This window comes from Centruroides vittatus, unplaced genomic scaffold, assembly GCF_030686945.1.
Source record: "Centruroides vittatus isolate TY-2023 unplaced genomic scaffold, ASM3068694v2 contig_1824, whole genome shotgun sequence".
NCBI classification, from domain to species: domain Eukaryota; kingdom Metazoa; phylum Arthropoda; class Arachnida; order Scorpiones; family Buthidae; genus Centruroides; species Centruroides vittatus.
In genome coordinates, this window is record NW_027121123.1 from 2177317 (window position 1) to 2202984 (window position 25668).

At 31.7% G+C, this 25668-nt stretch overlaps 1 protein-coding gene across 2 annotated transcripts in view; it reads right to left on the reverse strand.

The window, feature by feature from the left end:
- Window positions 1-13254: 13254 nt before the first annotated feature.
- Window positions 13255-25668, reverse strand: part of Upf1 (Upf1 RNA helicase) — an 88197-nt gene continuing 75783 nt past the window's right edge. For both annotated transcript variants that reach the window (XM_067264163.1, XM_067264161.1), the window contains exons 20-25: window positions 22542-22673; window positions 21957-22044; window positions 18299-18457; window positions 16216-16346; window positions 16013-16129; window positions 13255-15150 (exon numbers count right to left, since the gene is read on the reverse strand). In XM_067264163.1, the coding sequence (XP_067120264.1) occupies window positions 15025-15150; window positions 16013-16129; window positions 16216-16346; window positions 18299-18457; window positions 21957-22044; window positions 22542-22673 (753 nt within the window). In that variant the 3' untranslated portion in view covers window positions 13255-15024. The remainder of the gene's footprint in view (window positions 15151-16012; window positions 16130-16215; window positions 16347-18298; window positions 18458-21956; window positions 22045-22541; window positions 22674-25668) is intronic.

Consider the following 25668-nt stretch of genomic DNA (forward strand, 5'->3'; position numbering starts at 1 on the left):
AAAACAAATTTGAATCCCGTTCTCAGAACAAGGAATTGAAGCCAAATGCTCTAACAAATTAGATTCTCTTAACATTCCACTGTCGTGACGTCTTCCTTCTAATGGCCCAAATAAATTAGCAATCATACCATCGGATGTAACCACTGATTGAAATTTCAAACAATGTATACGTTTAATGCCACTGAATACCACCCTTTGATTTTTTTTTTTTTTGGGAGTCGACAAATAGGTCGTGCCGTGCCATTTACGAACCCCCAACGATTTGTCAAAGGAGCACCTTTTGCTGTTATTACTTGGCTAAATAATTTTAATTTTTTTCTTGTTAGTTTTATTTCGTTGATATTCAATAACAATTTGGAATGGCTATTATTAAATACTGTATATTTATGTACAGATCGTAAAAGTTCACTTTTTGTTTTCCAAGAAAACAGAAATATCATCAAGTCTATTAGGATAAACTAATCTTCGTAAAAAAATACATAATGCATCGATTCCAAGTGAGCGTGATCCATTTTCACAAATAATTATAGATGTAAGGCGTAAAGCAGAATGGAGGTGAAACAAATCATCTCTTGAGTGTAGGGTTGCCGACAGGGTGCAAACTATGTCAAGAGCGGTCGCGAAGGGTCGTATGTGGGCGATCGGCACTGAGACAGACTCTACGGTTACAAGAAACCGTTTATTTGACACGAAAAAAGCTTACAAGATTTCCGCGATCTTGGAAGTTCTAGGTCGGCAGCAGCCTCTGGGTCTTCTTCTCCTTTCCAAGACAGTCCCATTTTGAAGGAGTGTCCCTGGGTCGCGAATGGCCAATTCCCTCGACGTCTCGACGACTCCGGGACGATGCGGTCGACTTCCGTTGACAGAAAGATGTCGATCCGAGGTCGGGAGACAGAGACGAAGATGGGCACGAGACACACACACAACAATAGATCCGTTATTTGAAACTTTCGGGAGAAGAAGCCGTCGCGTCCTTGAATTTTCAGATTTTATCCGTTTTCCTCCGATTCCACTTTCCGATTGGTCTCTCCTCGTCACCTGGTGACAATTCGAAACCTTTCGGGGGCGCGGGAGAGGTCAAAATCGAAGTTTAATTCGATTCCCACTCGGAGATAGACGATCTACGTTTCCCCATTGTTCTATTGTTTAAAAGTTCGCGTCGTTTTCCTTAAGAAAAACTATTTCTATTTTCTTTTTCTCTAAAAAAAAGATAATTTTTTCCTAAAAACAAATGATTTTAACGCGAATTTCAGTGAGGTTCGGACCTATCAAGAGCCTCACATGAGAATCTGTTAAAATTATAAAATTCTATAAGTGTTATTCCTTTTTTTTATTTCTTACTTTAATTTAATCACTTACCGAAAATAAAACAAGCAATCAGTATCTGTTATTTCATTTAAATTCGTTCTTATTTTTGTCACAGGTATAGCTTTAGTGAATGATATAATAAAATGGTTTCTTCATTACTTTCGTATTCATCCAACAAGACTAATACCTCATCAGTAGACTACAAATATAATTTTAATTAAACGCTTACTGCGCGGAAAAAACGAAAAGGTGAACACAGCCGTGGTCAGTTCACATTACTTTAAAAATATTGAATAATTAAATAATTTATGAATTAACATCATCTATTATTAGAATATTATTCATAAATGCTTAATAAATTATTAGTTTAATAAAATACGTCAAAATTTAAACCCCAATCACAAAAAAAAAACGAAGAAGTTTAACTTCTACTCACCATGCTCAACGTTCCAAACACCATTGTCAAACTTCTAGACTTACAAGATGGCGGTGCTCGATGTTCACGTTTTAGAGATGAAAATGTCGGCCGCAACCTCTCTAATAAATAATCCTAATCAAACAATCAAGCCGGATTTGTTATCAGGCTACATACAGTATACAGATATTATGTAATTTGGGCTAACGGTAGTCGATTCATTCGCCATCTTATAAATTTTAATCTTCTGACATGAATAAACAATTCTATATTAATTTAGTTAAATAAAATTACAAAGGAGTAGCTGAAGAAATGACGCACGAGGATTGGTCCAAAAAACCGTGTCAATTTCTGCTACAACAGACATCATTCCTTATGCAAGTACGGGGATGAGCCCATCAAAGTGCTGTCAAAGTGATGTCTGCCAACATGTCTAGTTTGTGCACCCTGACCTGACACCACCCTCTACACAAAACTCGGAACCTAGGAAACCGCTATGCACCCTTAAAAAACATATACCTGTTTATATCCGCAGGGCAGGAGGGAACTCAGAATGGATTCCAGCTGTCGTGACCCGTCGTACGGGTCCAGTGAGCTATGAAGTGCAAACACCACAAGGCCCCTGACACAGACACATAGAACTAATGAGATACCGCTCTTTCGTAACTCACGATGCAACAGAAAAATGGACTACCAAACGCGGAACAGGAATCAGGTACAGCCCACCAGACCATGTCGAGTTGGATCACAGCTACGCTCAGCACTCACCACGACCACGTCGTACAGTTCACCCTCCAGCATACCTGCAAGACTTTCAAACATACGAGGAAGGGTTGTAGTGCATCGTCTAAAGATATGTCGCTGACAGGAAGCGTTAGTCAGGGAGAACGTGATTGGGGATATATTGGCGGTTTTTTCCCGTCCGTCTGACCAGTAGCTGTATGCTCACATTATCAACGAATTAAAGGCTATTTCGACTCGTTCCTGAGTGTATTACTGACTCCGGATCCCGGATCTAACAATTTGAATGTTCAAATCTTGATTTATCATTAACAAATTTTAATCTCTTCAATTTATTACAAAAATTCACATATCACTTATGAACTTTTTCTTCAAAATTCGTTTTTTCTAATTTTATTCTATTTTTTAAACCATTCAAACTACTATTTACCGCCATCTTTTTGTTCATTGTGGCTATTCTGCAATGAAAATCATTAAAAGAAAAGGTTAATGTTACCTTAGGTAGCCAAGATGGCGGCTCGTCTCTAATTCCAGCAAGGAAACAGTGGGATGCACGTTCTAACCTAACCTATTTAAATAAATTACCATAATTATTAGCAACCAAATTATTAGAATAGGTTAGGTTAGATTAGAACGTGCATCCCACTGTTTCCTTGCTGAAATTAGAGACGAGCCGCCATCTTGGCTACCTAAGGTAACATTAACCAAAGAAAAATATAGTTTCTATCATCTAAACAGATAGAGATTTTATGATAAATATTATTGATGATTTTCTTAGAAAACTCAGATAAATACATAATTTTTATACACACTTTTCTGCTTTTCCTATTTATCAAAGTTTTTCGAAATTTCATCTACGTATCTACTCATGAAATTCACTTGTACCGAAGATAGAAACATAAATTTGCACTTTAACTACAACTCTTCGATTTGCAACATTTTGATAAGTTAAGTGAATCGAATACAAGATGAGGCCAAAGTAAACAAAGTTCTTTAATAACAGTGTAAACATCTGGAATGATTTCATGGAGATCTGAAACGGAAAATTTGCTTGAGCCCCCTCCATTATTAAAATTTTATTGTTGAGTTTTAGTAGTTATAAAAGTATTTAGTAAAACAAGTTCAAGGAAGTATATTAAATATCACGCTTGAAATTAGTATGCAGAGTACATTTTCAGTGCGGAAACGAAATAATGTCCAAGTATATGTTTTGTAAATGTTAATCATAGATGTTAGATTCAGCAATTTGTCATCGTTTATGCTGTTAAACAACGCCGTATATATGTGGACAAATGTGCTTTTCTATGAGCAGATTCCAAGTGTGTAAAAAACCCTGATATTGAAACTTTATCATTTTGTTTGTCATGTTAACTCTTTCAGTCCTGTGAGCACCAAGAGAGCCTTTTTCCATGCCCATCGTGAGTTCGGCCAGGCTTACAATAGGCGGTGACTGAATGGTGGGAGACGAAACCTGACAAATCCAGAACTGACGGTCCACGCAAAATTTTCGGTATTGCTCACCCAGATTTGATCTCGGATTGCCCAGTGGTTTGGTTTATTTGATTACGGCATCGAGGAGGATATCTGCCGAGGAGGAATGCCTCCCGGAAAGTCTTTTAAGGAAACTGGGCAGTATTTAGGTGTTACAAACGTGAAGAAAACCCGGAAAACTCCACGTTGCCAGCAGTTGGCCAGGCCCGAACCCATGACAAACTTCCAGTGTTCAGTGATTTTATCCATTCGGCCACTATAAATTAGTTCCATAAGTTATGGTGGAGAATGATGCTCCGTATTACCACCATGATACCACGGATATGAGCATCATTTCCCATTCCTCGCCTTCACTGAAAATCAGGCCTGTCCATAATGGGCGAAACTGTCAGCCACATAGCATTAGTAAAACAGTGCTTCACGTTAATTGAATCAATCGAAAGTACGGTATCACTCAAATTAGGGTTTCTCAAACGAGATTCCGGGATCCCGGGATCCCGGTTGTTTTTTTTAACCCGGGAAATATTCCAGAAAATCCCGCAAATTTCTTAAAAATTCACTTTTTTCTTATTTTACGTTAAGGTTGAAGAAATTTTGCAAATAAAAAGTATAATTAACTCACAAACTGTCAGAATACATTTGTATTTATTAATTTTAAACCTACTTATTAGTTTTTTTTTAAATTTTTGCTCGTTATGGCGCGTCACAAATGGTCAATAATCAATACGTAGCTTATTTGTGGCAGGACTCTCAAAATTCTTTACCAGTAATATCTGGAATAATTGTGCTTATGCTGTCTTAACTTTTAACCATGCCCAGTAGCTTCAATGACTGCGTAACGCCAAGTTGTGCAAATTGGGCAAGGATACAAACGAGTACGAAGTCAGCGAGTATGAAGTTTTTCTTCATAATCTGATTATTAAAGACAAACGAACTGCCGAATTATTGGGCTATGATGTTTCTATTAAAGTAGTCGAGGTAGACAAATCAAGAATACTAGGGAACAAAAGAAGTACTACAATCTCAAAAACGAACTAGAAATTTTTCAGGATACAGGTGAAAAACACATAATATTTGTCTTCTCTTAAATGCATTAAACACGATTCCAATCGCATCAATTGAATCGGAAAAGGCATTCTCGGTAGCAAGACTTTTCATTACTAAAATAAGAATTAGATTGAGTGATCGGAGTATTGACCATCTTTGCTTTTTAAAATCTTATAATACGAAATATTGTAAATTTTTATATTTTATTTAAAAAATCAAAAATTACCTTCTAAGTTAGAAGTTTGATCTAAATTCATTTTTCTTTAAATTTTCAACTCAATTCAAAGTCATTTTTTGTTGTTGTATGCAGTTTCCAGCAAAATTTAATAAATGTTTTCTATTTGTGAAAATTTCTACGTAATTCAAAGGTAATTTTTAATATATATCTCACGCAGCATTATTAACATGATTTTGGAGGTTGCAGAACGTATTAAATTACTTTAAAAAACGAAAAATAATTATTATATTTGATTTCATGATATTTTGTGTATCTTAAAAATAATTAATTTTGTCCCGGGATTTCCTGGGATCCCGGAAAACAGTTCACTTTTATTTCGGAATCCCGGGACAAGCAAAAGACCGGGAAATGAGAAACCCTAATTCAAATCAATTAATTAAAGAACGTGTATTATGTTTTGGGTTATTCAATTATTAATGTTTATTCGATAAGGGAATGAAATCAAGAATTAAATGTAGGAAAAACTGTATCAGTGTTTAGAACACATAGTTTAGAAACACTGACTTTGCATAAAATGAATGAATTTAACATAAAATATATTGAATTTTCCCACTTAAAACATTATTTAGATGGAGGAATGCAATCGAACAAAAACGATATATCTCAGAAATTTATAAGGAGAAAATTATAAATGTGTAGAATGAACTAATGAAAGGAAATCGGGACTCTAATGTCTGACATAAACAGAAGACGAAGAATCAATGAAAATGAATTATCTGGTAGTGAGTAAGAAGAAATAAAGAAATTAGGAAAGGATCGAGCATCTAAAGCCATCAAGCTGATGGTTAATTGATCAGAATGACGGACAAAACCGTCGTATGACGAAGTACTGTACGTTTCGTTACTAATTTTATAGATATTCAAAAATTTTACATTAAAACGTAAAATATTTAAAATAAAGATAATTGTTTTAAATAAATTTTAATTTAAGAGACGTATTTATATTCTAAAAATTAGAATACAATAAAAATGTGTATTTTTGATTTATTTGCGATCATTAAAAAATCACTACAACAATACTATAGAAATGGCGGCGATCGTTTGTACCATTGAGCGCCTTTATACACTGAAGCCAGGAAGTGTGATTGGTTTTGTAGTGGTGAACTAAGGTTTATTTATAATAACTTACCAAAATAAAAGTAAAAAAATGAATGTTTTTTGCACGAATGATCGCCCATAAATTCGTTTCGGCAGATAAATAATTTGCAAGTAATATGGACTACTTGAGAAATCCAAATTATTAATGATAAAAAATTATTTTACATTTACATGCATGTCACCCGTCCCTCAACACCCGACTACTCCATTGTGGGCCTTGCCCATGACGAGCTTGATAAAAGGACTTCTTATTGTCAACATGGAGGAAAGAGTAAAAACAAAAAAACTGTATTTGTAGGAGAAAACTTACAATATACTATATTAAATTCTTGATATATGAAAAATCACAAAACTTTGATCAATAAATGATTAATTTGCAAATTTAATAACAAATAAACATCAGTTAATCATCGATTTTTACTTTCCCAGCTGTTATAGATAACAGAGGGAAAGTATGGCGATCGGTAAAAAAAAATGATCCCCAAGATTTTTACTTTTTTGATTCAGGACATATTGAAACTTCGTGAAATGCAAATTCTAATTATTTCTATTATGAGAATTTACGGCTTTATAATATACATATACGCAATGATGCCTGCCTAAACGGACCCTCAACAAAACGGAACACAGACATCGAAACGGAATAAAGGTTTTTTGCTTTGTAAAGCAAAAACCTGTCTGAAGACTCGATTCCACTCGTTTGTTTCTAGCAATTGTGGCAATAAATGGAAGCATTTACTATTGATACAATCCCACAAGACATTTGTGACTAGTCGCGATGCTAAGGAGAATTCCATCATATCGATTTTGGTTTCTGATTATGGCTCCGACCGCTTTCGAAAGCCAAATGATAGCAAATACTTGATGCCAAGATAATAGAGTTTTTTTCACTCTCGAAAGCGTTACAGTTCATCTAATTGGCTGATATGTTAGTGTTTCTAATTGGTTTTATTGCACAGTCCAAAGTCCATTTCTTTTGAAGTATCTTTGCAGCCATTGCTCGTTGCAAGCCTTAAAGCGGTAACGAACGGCTTTTTCGGAAGATAACACCGTTACGCCGAAAAATCCGCTAAATTCCAAAATACAATTAATCCCATTTAGGGCCAGACCCATCAGTTATGAAGAGAATTTGGCTATATTATTTAGCTAAATGATTATAATTCTATAGTAACTATAAGCACGACTATATGTATTTACGATTGATTGGTTTCGGTCTCATTACAGTCGCAAACTGGCGGCCCGCGGGCCCGGATAAAATCCGAAGCTTCATATCTGGCACGTGGCCTCGATGATTTCTTTTCTAAAAATCAATATTTCCAACATCTTGAGAAGATTAAAAGAGAAGAATTTCAAACATCTAACTGTACATAAGTCGTAAAGACCTACCAGCAAAACGGCCTTTATTAAAGCTTTTTTAAATTACATGCTTTTGGTTTACCGAATAATATTGAATACGGCCGCGTCTGATCTATTTGACTAACTCTTTGCTACGTTTGAGTTTTAGACCCCTGGTATAGGGCAACGCCACATGAGCGTTCTGCCGAGGGGAATGCTTCCCGGGAGGTCTGAACGTAAAAAAACCCGAAATACTCCACGTGTCCAGATAGTTGGTCAGGCGCGATCGCATGACAAACAAGCATTGTTCGGTGGTTTTATCCACTAAGCCACTGATAGGCATTTACCGTTGATAACTTGTTTAAAAATCACGAACATCAAAATAAGTTTGTATAAAATTATTTTCTATGCAACTTACTGCCTGTAAAATTTCGGTTCTGTTATCCAATATTTCAGAAAAAATTTAAATAATGATGATGATAAAAATTTACGAATCGAAGACTGAATAAAAATAAAAATTTGAAGTCTTCTTACAAACGTACCGTTCATTTTAATTTTCCGCCTTGTGGGTACTAAGGCCGCGACTCCACTAGCTGTAAAAGGGCCGTAAAACCCCTCGCCGTAAAAGCTTTTAATCACGTGACCATGATATTTTACGCCTAAGCAGGTCGTAAAACCAACGTAAAAGCGAGTTGAGCAGTGTTCAACTTTCGAAGTGAATACGACCGTAAATTGGTACCATCCACCAATCAGAAGTCAGTGAAATCTAGGTCATCGTGACACGGTGCGAAAATGGCGGAAAACGAGCTTTTGTGTACGTTCTGTCGCGGCTACTCTAGAAGATCTGGAAAGATTTATCGAAAACATCCGAAAGTATTCATGTATCTACGACAAGAGGTATCCCGATTATAATAATGGATGCCTAAAACACGCGATATGAACGGCCAAAGGAAAATCCTTCAATTTAGAGAAGTATATAATAAAAAAGCTAAGCTTATAAATGCTGTATATTATCTTAATAATATAATTATAAAAGTCAATATATGAAAGTAAAGATATTACTTTTACTATATTTGTAATTATAGTATAGAAAAAACTCGTAGAATATAATTATTGTCTTTATATCGATATATCACGTATACACTGTAATAGTACTGTCGCCGTAAAAAGCTTCGCTAGCCGGACCTCCACCGCAATCCGAGCGCAAACGCAAATAGGTCACGTGATTAAAAGCTTTTACGGTGAGGGTTTTACGGCTGTTTTACGGCTAGTGGAGTCGCGGCCTTACATCGACAGCGAATTGGCGGAATTTAAAATTCGACTACGTGCAGAGCGTCGGTTTAAAGCTCGCTATCGCTCGCCTTGACCGACGCTCCGCATGTAGTCGTGCCCTTCGGTGCTCGCACCTCAGCGCCGGGTGGGGCGAGCCTCACACCACCTAATACTATATAACAGGGGTCCCCAACCTTTTTGTACCTAAGAGTACATTTTAGAATACCGGTCGGACGGCGGGCACCATTTATTTTTTCAAGAATTGGACATAGTTAATAATACATACACATAATGTACAAAAAACATTTAATTTCAAAAATGTAATTCAACATAAACAAGAATATTAACAATAATTTTTATAAAACAAGTAATTACCAAACAATGCATACAAAATCTACAAAGTATAAAAATTCTTTATAAAAAAAAAATATAAATCTCAAAGTCAATGTGATTTTTGCATATTATTTCATTGGCCATTGCTTTGTAATTAGAAGAGTATGTTATTCCTCCTCGTAAGCGATCGTCAAGGTGTTCATCTGTAAGTCGTGATCTGTACTTTGATTTTATGATGTTCATTGTCGAAAACAATGATTCACACAAGTATGTGGAACCAAAAAACGATTTTATTTTATATGCTGCTTTTTTCAAAAATGGAAATTTGTTTCTTTCAACTATATTCCAGAAATTCTCATCTGATAGAATGGATTTTAGGATAATGTCGTTCTGAAGATCCAAAATTTCTATCTCTACCCCTCTGGAGAGACCCGGGATCAAATCCAATCGGGTCGAAAATTCCCCAGGAATTTTTCGGGATGGTCCAAGCGGATATGTCAGGCCCCGTCCCTCATCACCTGGCCGCCCAATTGTATGGTGGCCGAACACATAATGGGCTTGCTTAAAAAGGCCTTAGTGCCTACGGGGGGAGTTTAAAAAAGGAAAAGTTAAAATCGCTTAAAAATATCTTTTAAAACAGAAAAACCTAATACCAAATTGATGAAGGGTCATGATATATGCAAAATGCACATATTAGTTTAGTAAAGAAATGTCAGTCAACTTTCAAATTAAATAACTGTGGTTTGAGAAGTTCTTTGGAATAGGAAAATTATTATTATTTTTGTTCTACTTTTATTATTTAAGGATTAACATGTCTAGATTATAATAATAAGTATTAAAACTTTATCACGAAAAAGGATATTTAAAAAAATTACTTCTACAGACACTTTCAATTTTTACTTAGAAATAGATATATTCATTTATTATAAAGAAGACAAACAAAAATGTATTTGAAAAAAAGCATAATTTGAAAAACATAACACAAATATTTATTTTATTTGGGTCTGTAATTAATCAAAAACGACGAAACACCATTTTAAAGTAATTTTTATTCAAATAATATATATATATATATATTTTAACTCTTTCTGCCCTGTGGGCACTAAGAGGGCCTCTTTTAGTAGGCCCATTATGGGTTCGGCCAGGCCCACAATGGGGCGACCGGGTGGTGAGGGACGGGGCCCGACATATCCGAACGGACCACCCTCCGAAAAATTCCTGGGGATTTCTCAACCCGTTCGGATTCGATCCCGGGTCCCCCAGAGCGGTAGTCTGCCACCTTGACCGCTCGGCCATCCGGCCGCTAAATAATATATTTATAAGTAATATGTAGCCAAAAATGTAGCCACGTCAAATTTATGTAACCCAAAAAATAGCCAATGCGTCAAATGATACTTTTTTAGGCCAAACTAAAAAAAGGGTAGCCAAATTTGTCGCAAAGTGGCCAAATATGGCAACGCTGGATGAGCTCCAGACAAATGTCTGCGTTGTCACGGCAACCATAGAAACGGACCGATTCATTTCATTTTAGGTATGGGAAATTTGGTTGGCGAAGATTTGGCGCAAGGGGAAAAAGAGATCGGTCGCATTTCGCTTTGTGCTTTTATCTGTGTTGGGTGCCATTTCTACTTTTGTGTGGTTAATCATTAAAAATGAGAAAACTTTTACATAGCATTTTATTGAAAACTGAAATATTTTTATTTTTATCGTGGTCGCACAGCGGCGGGCACACACAAAACGATCGGCGGGCGCTATGGTGCCCGCGGGCATAGGATTGGGGACCCGCTATATAACATCGAGTACTCCACGAAGTCAGTCAAGTGGGCTACTCGAAGCCGACATAATCGCGTGAGCTAAATAGTTAAATGCGATAGTCTTATCGGAGCGCGCAATGCGACTCGAGATCGCGTGCGGCTTTATCTCGCAAAGGGTCACATTTAGAGGTATGGGTTCTTTGACTTTTTATTTCTATGGGCATGCTCTATAGCTCTTAAGGTCCCAACAGTGTCTTTCACGCCTGCAATTGTGCCAAGCTTTAATTAAAGAAATAAGGAAGGTGTGTAATGTCTGATAATTATAAAAGGCCAGCAAGCGCATATGGTTATTTACTAGTATTTAATAAATTAACAAAGATTGTATCAATCTATATATCTTTCTATGCTTTCTCCTTTTTCATCATCATCTTTTTCTTTTCTTTTCATGTTTAAGATTTCCTTCGCCATTTCCACATCTGTATCTTATTTTGTTAATGATGTTTACATTATTTATCTGTATCACTATTGCGTTCGTTTCTTTTTTTGATTATTCGGCCTTCCACGACTCTCCTATCACTATATCCATTTGAAGATTTTTCGTTTGGTCCTGACGAATATTAACAGGGTAAGTCTGGCAGCTATGACTCCTGCTAGCTGTTGTAGGACTCGAGCCTCTTCTGGATTCCTTCTCCTTTTCTTATAAACATAGTAGTTCCGGAAGTTTCAAATACGAATATCTACTTTAATTAATCGACTTATTACATCTCATAAAGATGGTACCACACACGACTTTAAGTTTGAACCATTACTAATGTTTTTTAACTTAATTACTCCTTTTAAGCTTTTGTTATTAAATTTTATATTCTGGTATAACTGAAATTATCAGGCTTCCTAATGTTCCTCTAACTCCCTGTTCGAGTGCTATGACAGTAGAACAAGACCCCTTGCCTGCTTTATTTAAAAAGTAATTTCCTCCAAAAATTTGAATTAGTATGTTTAAATTTAATGTTATTCGACCAGAATTTAAAATGATGCCCTCCGAAACTAACTTCCCGGTGCCTAGAAACAAGAATCATGAGATGATAATTATTCCAATTTTACTTTCTTCAATAAAAATTGACTGTTTGGAATTAAAATAAATTATTTTTTGATTCTGCCCTAACAGGCCAACAATGAGGGCATCCCGGTGATGAGGAAACAAATTTCCTACTACAAATATTCATTTGATCAAAACTAATTTAAATTTTAACTATTTAAATGTAAGATTTATGGTAATTCCATCTCCTGTCCTTTATAAATTTTAATAAAGTCCATCTAAAGAATAGCAAATTTGCTGATCTTGTGAAGTTTAATATACTTTGTTGTATTTGTAGCCATAAAAGAATCATTACAACAATTTTATTACATAAATTCTTGTGAAAAAATGGTCTTCAATATGTTAAAAGATTTAGTATAAATAATAAAGTAGAAATTAGAATATTGTACTGCATTAATCTATAATTTACTTTGAATAATTGAGTATTTTTCACTTTATTTAAGTACTAGTACTGTGGTTTTCAAAGTTATTGATGCACATATCACTTAAACTGACTTGGAGATGAACCGCTGACTGCTTAAACTGAATTTTGGATGAATTGCTGACCGATTAAATCAAGTTGCAGATACACCACTGACCACTTACGCCTGTCCATTTATTATCCTGTAAATATCACCTTAAATAACATTAAATTGAGTGCCAAAACATTTTGTCTATTCAATAACCTAATTTAAAAGTTATGTAATGCATGATAATAGTTTTTTCCTTCCTCTGGTGAACAGTATAAAATTGTATTTTCAAAAGATGACTAGGACAATCTGTAGACCATCTAGTGCGTGTGTTGGTGGTCCACAGACTACCAGCACATGCACTTATTCATTTTTCCAAAATGAATAAGGTTCAAAGGACAAAACAGAATGACTAAATTTTCCAAAATACAGTCTATAAACTACTCTGGGCCATATTTTCAGAACCACCATACTAAAACATACAAATAAAGTGAAAATTACAATAGAATAGAATACAATAGTGACATATGTCTGATAATTTTTCTAAATTTAGAATTTAGTACAGTAAATTCCAAACTCAAAATTTATTAATACATGTTCTGTAGCAGAATTTAAGTTAAAAAAACAGCCATATTTTTAATTACTGTAAAAAAAAATAATGATAAAATAGATGCAGCTTTTGCTGAACACACTTTATTTGGAATTAATACATAGCAGACAATTAATACTATTATAAAATGGGCAACATAAATTTTTTCTGCTTGAAGAATTGCAGATGTCTCATATGACATTAACAACACAGCAGCCACATTTTTTTTTTCATTGGAAAAAAGTTAATTTTCTTCAAGTAATATTTTAAAAGATTATTTGTATATATATAGATATTTATATCAACACAAATTCTAAAAATTTTACACATTCATCTATTTTGAATTGCTGTTTGGTATTTTAAGAGAATTCTATATTAATTAAACGAACAAATCAAGTTTAATGCTGAAAAATTCGATTTATTTATTTTTTTTTTGATGTATTGAATTTACATCTGAATTTTGTTTTATTCCTTCCGATTACTTTCACAATCCTGGAATGGCTGCTATTTTAACATTTATTTGTGTACATATTTTTTTTTTATATGATGCTAAATTACACATCACACATCGCATGGTCTTCATTGGCAATTCTACCAAAGCATTTTTTCGGAAATATCGGTTAATGTGCAGCAATTAGACACAAATGGATATTTTAATATCTACTGCAGATCAGTTCTGGAAAACAGCAATAACATAAAATGATTAAGAGATGTTTTAATCATAATGTACGTACCAAGGCAGCTTAACTATAAAATCGATAAAGTTCCACATTAAGAACAATGATTTAAAAACTGGTACAAATCATTTTTCTTTTAATCGGCAACCCATTAAATTTCTAAGGTGAATTTTTTACTAAATAAACAATTTTTTTCTCTTTATAAATTCAAATTTAATTTTTGACCCCAAACTTTTCTTTTATGTGCAATTTAACAAAATCCCAACATTATAGAAAATAATAATTATAATAATATTATTAACAAACTACCCAAATTATAGAATTTACTGTAACATATAAACTGATGTTAAATGAATGCAAAATGATATACATGTATATAGTTAATACGTATATGTATATATATATATATATATATAATGTGTGTGTTATTCATAAAAAAATGAACAATGATATAAGTAAAATTTTATACTTAAAATCTAAAATCTTACAGATTTAATACAAACTTCCCATTGTTTCTCTTTATTTAAACTAAAAACTGAAAGAAATACTCTTGAAATAAACGTACATATGTAATTAACCCAGATATAAACAAAATGCAAAACAGGCCATTAAAATACCAGTGGAACTTTTACGCCTAAGAGTACAAAAAAAGAAAGTAACAAACACATTCTTGCGACAAAGAAACCTTTCCACAGAATTCTGGATAGAATAATATTAAAAAGATTCTTCCTAATGTTATGTTTTTGTCTTTTGTTGTTGTTTATGGCCTAATTAATGCTGCCAACCTGGTTTATTATATTATACATAATAATTTTTTTTATTTTTTTTTTGCCAACATTCCAGACTGCCACAGACAGGCCAGAGCAGAAACATTGCAGATTGGGGTATATTTCCCTCACATGCATTGCATCGGTTTGGAGACACAGGAAGTGCATCGAGTGCTCATTCGTAGCTCTGATGAGGCAAATGCTAATGCCAAGCTTAACAATGCCCCTAGATGACTGGCAGGTAGGCCTGGGTGGCTGTCATCAAACGGCCACTTATGTATGCCCTCCTCTACCTCTGATTCTGTGTAGCTTGTTATTCCTCAGCTTCTCTTCTCCTGTGATATCTGTGAGCTTCATTGCTGCTCTCTGGAACAACCAGCAGGCATCTGCCATTGCCGCTTTCTCCCCTTTGGCTCAATAAGGCTGGGAAAACTGACCACCTTGTGAGGCATGGAAAAATGCCCGATCTCCTTGGTATGTTGAATCTTGAGAAAGCATACCTTCCGTCTGAGAACGGAATTCGTCAACCAAGTACGTATCCTGAAAACACGAATAATGACAACATATGATATATTAATGCAAGATGTAATATTTATATGATAATTCAAAACTAATTTACTATAATTCCTTCCCAGAATAACAAATGGAGCCAATGTTCATTAGATTTGCCAAAAAAAAAAAAAGTTCTATGTTGATTTGCAAAAAAATAGTTCTATGTTCATTATGAAAAACTGTAACAGTTTAAACATATCTATTTGAAATTTTTACAAAAATTTGAAATTTTAAAGAAAAAATTAAAGTTTACATGATGTGACATTTGAATTTTCAAACTTTTAGTTACAGAGACAAAATTATACAGATTCAAGATTCAACTATGCTTTTATTCTGGAAAATACTATAGTACATGTACAGCATCTTCCAAAATGAATGCTACCATTTTAAATTACTATAATTATGTTAATTATTATCTGAGAAGTATGCAATGTACGCCAATTGATAGAGTAACCATCTTGAGTTTCATCTCTCATCTCCATTCAAATGTGTTGTCGTATACTACTTTAGTTCACAAAGTCAGAATCACTTGTCATTGTGCAACATGAGTAATCTATAGAAAGTGTAAAATTATGGCTGATGTATGAGTAAAAATAGATATGCTATTATGAGTGCGGAATGAATTTGTGCTGTGTCACACAAGGTACACACACTGAGAAATTTTAATGCAAATGTGAAACTTGGACAGTTTTCCAATGTTTTAATGTATATTATAATGTTTTCAGGTAATAATTAACATAATTACAAAAAGTTAAAATGGTGGCATTCTTTTTGGAAGAATCTGTATATTATTAATCATTTAGCTACAAATACTTTATTTAGAATGTTAACAAAAAGTAAATTATAATACCTGAGAGAGTTCAGGCTGTGATAAACCTGGTTGAGAAAGACCAGGAAAAGCTGGCTGGCTCATCTGACTCATAGTTAGTTGTCCTTGAGTTAATGGTCCTTGAGAAAACATGACATCCTACAAAAGTAAATTTAACAGATTAAAAAATACTATTTTTTCAAATATATTATAGATAAGCAAACAAACAATCTCAATTTACTTACCTGACTCGCTTGACTATTGTAGCCAGACTGAGATAGATTTGGATTCATACGATCTTGCATTGTTCTGCGACCAGGCATTTGTTTTGTTCCGCCCCTTCGGTTTCCAGTACGATTACGTTGGTTTTGATGGGCTATAATATAAATTGTTTTTTAAATATTTTTACTGATTGATAAGTATAAATATGAAAACAAAAAGTTAATGTATTAATAATTTCAATGATATGAATTTGAAAATTTTGATACATGGTTTCATTAATATTTTAATTAACTTGTATATTATTGTATGTTTTTGCTGCAAATGTAAACTTAAGTGATAGATCTGTAATGTCAAATAAATAGAACAACTTTATGCACTTTATATTTTATAAGTATAGTGGGTGATCAAATTATTAGAGCCACATGTTTTTTGAGTAAGTGTAGAAATAGAAGTACAATATTAAAGATTTTTCAGGTGATAATTTTTTATTAGCAATTAATTAATGAAATTTACTTTATACTACAGCAGAGCATCGATTATCCGACCCCTGATTAACCGACTGTGTTCTAGTTGGCAAATTGAAATGTCCGCTAGTGATGTGGCACTACAATATTTGGTTATGTCTTGGCTACTTTAATATTATTTTTGTTAAATTTTTGCATGTTTTAGCTGGCAGCACTGGCTCGACCATGAAAGGGAGGCTAGTATTTAAACCAGGCCTAATACACTATACTAATAATATATTTTTTCATACTTTTCGGTTATCCGATCAACCCCAGTCCCCAATTAAGTCAGATAATCAATGCTCTACTGTACTATAAAAGCTATCAAAACTTTGAAAAAAATCATTAAAAAAATTCTAAAATTAATATTTAGTACTCTGCTATTTGCTGCAACAATGGCTTCAGTTCTTTTTGGCATATTTAATATGCATTTTAAGGAGTTTGTTTTTATTGTCATACTTTTGTGCACACTTCAATCAAATTTTCTATTAATTTCCACCTGTTTGTGATGACAAACACGGAAATCTCTTCATCAGTTCCCAGAGGTTCTCAATGGAGTTGATAAGTGAGGAATTTCCAGACCAGTCAAGAACACTAACTTGTTTTTCTTGAAAAAATATGCAGGTGGCTCTAATAATTTGATCATCCACTGTATATACATCATGCATACTTAATCTAAAACATTATTTTTATTTATGCATGCACACAGACTCACAACACTATACAAAACTATACATAATGTACTAATGCTCTGCCCAATCCATTCAGGTCCAACTCTGACATCATACATTGCTCTCATAGCCATTTTGGAACTTACAATATTTTTTATGCAATACCAGTTACATATACAATACATATTAATTTGCATTAGTTATATATGTATATTAATATTAGATAATAGATAAATAATCATTACAAATATTTTTTTTTCAAAAATCTAAATTATAATTGACAGTAAGACAAAATAAAAGTGCTGTTATTTAAAATAGTGTAGAACAAATTAATTAAAACAGTTAAAAATAAAAAGGCTATGTTAATTCTCTAATTTTGTTATTTTGAAGGGCTTAAAATATTTGAATTTACCAGAAAACCTAAATTCAATAATCTACTCAATGTTCCCTAATGAACGAGTTATTAATATTTCATTTTTCCATAAGTGAAATCAATTTGACTTTATTATATAGATATAAATGACATGTTAAAACAATTAATAAATCTTCAAATTATTATTTAATATACAGTATAATTATAATAATAATAATTATTAACTTATTGAGTATAAGAAGCCAGCAATTTAAATTACTGATAATGATAGTACATTGAGACTGATATGCATGATAAGCTGTAATATTGTACTATTTACCTGAAGATAATGATAACTATAATCAAAACTCTGATTACAATAAGCAGTGTTTTATAAGTGTATTTTAGTATACTTTTATGATTTGGAACATGGTAATTCTGATAACATTAAATAATTGATAACAATATCCATGACTACAAGTAGATTCTACTATATTTTTTTATTTGTATGTTATAAAAACTGATGAAATCTTTTTTGACAATAAGAATGTCATTGTTAACTTTATGAGACAAATCTTACCTTGTAATGCCTGTTGATGTTGATTATAAAATCTTGGTGGAATATGAGCCATATTCATAAATATTCCAAAAGGAACTGGAATATTAGCCATAGCGGCTTGTGCTCTCTCTGGGCTTATATACGAGATCTGATCGTGAGTTCGATTGTATGCAACTGGACCTAATGATTTAAAATAAATTTTTTGAATTAAAATACCTAATTTAAAGTAATGAATACAACCAGATTATATCATATTATTCATGTTCTTATTTGTGTTTAAAATTATCTTTGCAAGTAATTCTAAACAATAACAACATGAGGAATATTTGAACTGAAAGTATTAAATACAAATAATACAAATTTAAAATAATGAAGTAATTATTTTAATATGTTAAAGTAATAAAATTCTGTTAATATATTAATTTTAACATAAGAGTAAGCATAAAGTTTACATAATTTTGTACCTTACACCAACTGATGTAAGTTAGAGATATAATTATACTATAGTGAATGACTTACTATCTTGTGAAAATTCTACTAGAATGACCAATAAAATAATTTATTCATTTTCCATATTAACATTTGAATGAAAAGAATTAAAAACTTTTCTGCTCATAATCATGTTAATTAATGCAAACCAACAAATTTATTCATTAAATCAGATATTTTTGATCATCTCTGCAGCCATCATTGGGATATGTCATAAGAAAATAATACAATGTTATGTATAAATCAAATTAGAATATTCAAATTTCAAATTAAACATTGGAACATTCTAAAATTATACCGTTTTTAGTTTATAAGATCCATTACAAATTGAAACAAATAAAAATTGAATGTAAGAATAAAGAATGTAAATTGGACCAAACTCTAAATTGTTATTTAAAATTAACCATATATACAAATTAACTGTAAGTGGTAACCCATATCTGTAAGGTCTATGCCAGGTGCAAGATAAATATCATGCTATATATTAATATTTTCATGTTGCTGAAAGGCAATTTGCATTCTTATGATTAATATATTGACAATTTTTGGTGTGTTTGTAAATGGTGACTTTTTCTACAATTTTTCCTTCCTTTGGATTTTTGTATGTTTCCGAAGACTGCAGATAGAGTGGCTAGTACAGTTGTGCATTTTGTTTTATCATCATCATACTCATGCTCTTTAATTCAAATGTGTGCTATATACTTTATGTATCTACTAATGCAATTCTCATTGTATAGTGTGATGGGTATTTCATAAATTCCTGGTGTAATGTTTAAGTTCATTGGGCTTTAGCATTGCATAAAATGTATACATTAAAGTTATTCCTGTAGATCAATTGTATATCTTCCTTCTTACATATTTTCTTGTACAGTATACAGTCAAACCTGTTTTTGTGCGATGGATAGGAACCACATAAAAAAAAGTCTCACGTAGAAAATAACTCAAAACCATACAAAATAACTAGGAACTGCTTTTTTTAACTCCTTGGGCCTTTTTCTGCAATCCCTAATGGGGAAAAATCCTCTAAGAATTTTATTTTTTATATTAATTAATTATTTCCACTTAAATATGAATCTAACATTAAAAAGTTAAAAATAATCGTTAAAAAATGATTTTATTTGATAAATATAGCTGCAGGAAGTGTTATTTCATTTAACAAGGCCTGAAATTTCACACCTGCAGTCTAAAGCTGGAGGGGAGCTAACTTACTGCATCTGTTCAAATATAACATAATATTTATGATTTTTATGCTATTAAAATGAGAGGGGACCTAAAAAACGTATGAGAAAAAAATTTTACTGAATAAAAAATGAAAAAACCTGCTGATGTCATAGAAAACATCCAATAGAGTTCTAAAATATTTTACAAGAGTCAATTATGTTCCAATTTGATTGAAATTTTCATATACTGCACAAAAAAAAAATTGCACAGAAAAAGATCGCACAAAAACAGGTTTGACTGTATTCTATCCAAGAGTGCATGTTGTATTAATAACCACAGCTCTCTGCTGTATTTGTATATTGAATTTGCAATTTCCTGTTCTGAATACATATATAAGTTAGTCTATATTTGTGCACAAGTACTCATACACATTAGCCTCCTCCTTAATTCTGTCCAGTTCTTTCAAATTATTCCTGATATCAGGGCAATGAGTGTTTGCTCAACAATTAAAGCCCTAAATGCATATGTTTTATATGAAAATGGTTTATTGCAGCACTTAGGGTACAGATGTTAGGTAATCAAGCCCCAAGAGCTATTGCTCATTGCAGAAATAGTATGACGATGGTTAAAAATGTGTCCTTCTAAAATACATAAAAAATTCCTTTTGCAGAGATGAAAATCAGAAACATACAACATAGTGCAGAAAAATTTTTGAATTTTGGATGATTTTTTAGATTATGATATCAAACTAAAAATTGCACTAGATTCAATCTGTTTATTATTATTATTATTATTTTTAATCAGAAACAGATCACAGTTTACGACTGTTAAGTTTAAAATATAATAAAAGTTTTAAAAAATAATTAAATTTCAAATTTGAAAACACACACACAAAAAAAATTATTTTATAAACATCAGATTAATTTTCTATATGTAGTAATTAGATATATCTATTTTATTTCAAATAATTAGAGCTGAAAAAAGAAGAAAATAATGATTTTATAGCATATTTTTATGTTATGATCTTGATGACACAGCAGCCAAAAAAAAATGAGGCTTTTGCAAATAAAGTCCTTCCCCACAGTTCAGAGCTGACACTTATTCGTTTAAGAAATATCAATCAACATAAAAACTACTAACCTGAGCTTACAAGATGTTTTACAAGTTTAATAAATAATATACAAGTTTTCCTATAAACTTATAATGGATAGGAATTTTGTGGCTAAATTTATGGATGCTTAGAGGTAACAAATGATCCTATTTGCTAAAATAAAACCAGTCAATATATATATAAAAGCCAATCTGTGATTAATTGCTATCAACCAGAATATAGCAAATCCAAATAGAAAAAAGATGTTTGCACTTTAAAAAGCACTTAACTTTGCAATATAAAGATTTTTCCATAGTGCAACTTAAAATGTGCTCCACACTGAAAATAATAACCTATGTCAATAATATTTATATCATAACTTATAGAACAAAATTCCTTATCTTATAAGTTTAGTAAAAATAAATATATTATTAAAAACGTAAAATTTTTTTACAATTGCTTCTTTGTTATTTTTTAAAAATCAAACTATTGATATATTTAAAAAACAAATCTACAATAGAAATACTATATCTCTGAATTTTTTCACATGTTTTTAACAAAAACTGAATTTTCAATACATTTTTTAAGCAATAAAGCATGTAAACTTAGATGTTTGACCTTGGGTACTTTCAACATGCCCCAGGTAAACATAATAACTATAATGATAATAATCAAACATTATCAAATCATTATAGTTATTTCTAAACTACATGTAACAAAATACTATTGCTACAAAAGTATGTTTCAAATAATTCCATTCTAGTTCTGAAAGATTTCCATTAAGAGAAAAAAACAGAGAGAGAGAGAGCACCTGAAACTTATTGGTAAGTACAGATATGTTCAATTAAATAAATTGGCCTAATAAAGTTTCTTTCATATTCTTAAAATTTTATTATATGGTTATTTATACTTAAATTTTAAAACTAAACTTTCACTTGCCATTTAAATGTGATGAACGATCATATACACTTCCAGGAATCATAGCTTCTCTTGCATCATACATTGTTGTGTGCATAAAATGACCACCCTTAAAAAGTCACAAAAGATGTAAATCATTTTCTTGAATTAAAACCTTTTCTTTAAATGAAAAAAATAGTGGGCTTCAAATAAAATTATTTGGCCTTTATTTCTTGCTCTGATTTTATTCATTCATCAAATGATAAATGAATGTAGTATTTTTAAACATCTCACAAATCAAATTCAATTATAACCAAAAAACAAAAGAAAATTTTGTTGAAAATGTAATCTATTTTTACAGAAATGTGAAATTTTTTGATTATTATTTTATTCAATTCTAAGATGTTTGAAAATAAAGTTGACAACTTTTCTTTAAACACTTGATAAATATTTTTTTAAATAAAAATAATTTATTTCTGAATTTGAAAATCATTGAATTATAAAAACAATGAATTTGTCCAATGTAAAAAATGTTTTCTCACAAATATTGAAAACCAGAGAGATAAAGGCAGAGTTATTTTACTTGAAACTCTGCTCATATATAATGTATAAATCTAGAATACTTACCGGATTTATTGTATTAATCAATTTTCTAGGTTTACTAAATTGGATCATACTTTCTTTTAAATGATTCAAGGGACCTTCCACAAGAACTTTGTTTTCCTTATAAAAGTTTAATAAATGATTCCATAAAGGTTGCTGAAAAAATTCAAATGATTACAGAGATGGCCTAAATGTACAACATACAATTTATTATAATTTTCTAAAATATACATTTTTTTAAAAAATTTAAATAACTATCATTAAATAATATATTCAAAAGCAAAATTTTTAATCATAATTAAAAAAGTATTCATAATTCAACTAAACTTCAATTTGGAATGACGAAAATTTACAAAAACACTTTAAATTAATATTGTTTATTAAAGAATGAAAACTATCCAGAACTTATATTAAATAATGACAACAGTTGCTGGCTTATGCCAAGAATTTAGTATATTATTAAAATCTAGTAAATTTTCAGCATAAGCCAGCAAAATACTGTGTGGCTTAAAAAAAAAAAAAACATTCACACTTTCAACAAATCCAAATTCAAACATGATTTGCTTTAGTAGGAAACTTGCAATAATTATAATTAAAAGAAGCAATTTATTGACTGTTGTAAGCATGTCTTTGACATGGCAAAATTTTTTATCACTTATCCAATAATAAACAATTTGTGGATAATGATAATAAACAATTTGAAAACTTTAAGATATCATACAGTCCAAGATATAATTCACATGTATATATGAATTATATCTTGGACTGTATTCAATTATCTGTATTCAAATATCAATTATATATTGGACTGTATTCAAATTATATTCAATGATCAAAACAATCACATTTTTGCACATAGTAGAACTAATATTTTAAATAAAATGCTCAAACAATAAAAATGTAATTTGTGCATCTATTTTATAACTAGAAAATTGATATATTAGTTTAAAAGTTATGCAATATAACAAAAATTGTAAAATCAATTTCAAAATTTTTTTTTCTAATTTTATCTGAATATCCAGTTTATTATGCATATTAAAATCCTAACAATAATACTAAGCCATTCATAGTATTGAAGAATAACAACAACATATTTACCAAAAGATTTGGTGCTTAGCATAAACAGAACAAGAAAATTTTGAAAATAGAAGACAGACCACAATAACAATTTTACATGAAGTCATATCACAAGCTTAGTAATGCAAATGTAATCTGCATCTTAGTAATGCATAAAGTAAATCTTAGTAATGAAAATAAGTATATATATATATATATATTTTAAGTGCTATTTACAATTATAAATGAGAATTTTTTATGCCTGCTATTTTTGGTAGTACTAGCCCAACCAAGAATTTTTTGTACTTGATAAAAATCAAATGCTATTCACCAAAACTTTAATTTTTATCACAAAATGTATAACAATAATAAAAAAATGCATTAATTACAAAACAGATTGCAATAGATACATTACGTGATAATCTTTAAGAAAAATTAAAAATTATACACAAAAACTACAACAGTAAACATCTTATAACAAATCATTGTAAATTGAAAGAACTTATCACACAATATTTTAAGAAAGCAAATAAATTTCTTAAAATAGCCAATGTAAAGCATTTTGAAGATTTATAAAATTCAATAAGGAAAACCAAACAGTATTGAAAACAGATATAAAGAAACACAAGAAATCTATTATGAAAACTAAAACAAGACAATTTTTCATGAATACAGTCAAACCTGTTTTTATGCGGTGGATAGGGACCGCATTAAAAAAAAAAAAAAAAAAATCGCACGAAACTTCACGAATGGCTGTAAATAATAGTTTTCGCAACACAATTAAAAAAATATTTTTTTTATGCGGTCAACAGGGACCGCATAAAAAAAGTCTCACATAGAAAATAACTCAAAACCGTACGAAATAGAATTTATTGACAACAGATGCCAGCACTTGACTGCATCGTCTGGTCTATCGTCTGTTTTACATATTTTTGTCCAGGTGGTGTTTTGTTGACTTAAAAAGTAAATTATTTCATTTTTCGCATATTCATGCAATAATATTACTATAATAAGTGCATTTATGCTATAATAAGTTTATTTAGCTATAATAAGTCAACGTGAGACATGACGAATCGCATGAGACTAGTTGCCAACTATACCGCACAAATAAAAATCGCACATAAAAAGACCGCATAAAAACAGGTTTGACTGTATATTCAAATATTTTGGTAACTTTGACATGATTAACCTGCCATCACACTTTACCAAGAAAGAACCAATCCTGCCTATAAAAAGGCAGGTTTTTTAAAATATATGCTGATTGATACTGTGGGTACCAAAGAGAGACGACGAGGTCAGACCTCTGTCTAATTTCGGCTAACAAGTCGGAGGGACTTGCCCATGAGTCAGAGATGGCTTATTTGTCAATAGGGATCCCGTAGGGATGGGACTACTTTTCATCCGGTCGAGTGTAGGAGGGAAGGTGGAGTCGTGGTAAGGCGATAAGCGAATATTCGAGCAAATAAGACACCATATAACAGGATAACAACAATTTAATGGAAAACAAAATATACGTTACACAAATCTGACATAGAAGGGGTGACATATATAAAAAGCTATATATCCCTACCACGTGAGGAGAGAGAGAGAGAGAGCTCACAGAAATAGGTTCCATACCTCTTGGACAATCAGTAATTCAAATATTGTTGGTCACGATGATTGAATATTCCTTTAAAGGGAAGGGTCGGTAGCACTTGCGGCACAAAAGTCAAATATTCCGTAGGCACAAAGGGTAAGATTGCGACTCGATCTAAATCGATGATTGACTCCCCTGAGGGGGGGAAGCATCTTATATAGCCTTTCGCTGGGAAAGTTGGTCACGTGCATGTGCTTAGGCCATAGGTGTTCCCAAGATTGGAAACAATACGGCGAATTCAGGCGCTAACTATAAACTTAAGTTGCAAGATGATCTGTACTCAGCGTAAGAACAATGGATAGTTGACAGTTATACGGCCGGGGATGCATATTTTCTCAGCCAGGACCGTTTTTAGCCAGGATGTTTATAATAGGAAAATTTTCTTTTAAGAATAGGGAACAATGATTATAATTTTACGTTCAGGGAGATTTCCAGATCTCACAATACTATACAAACTTG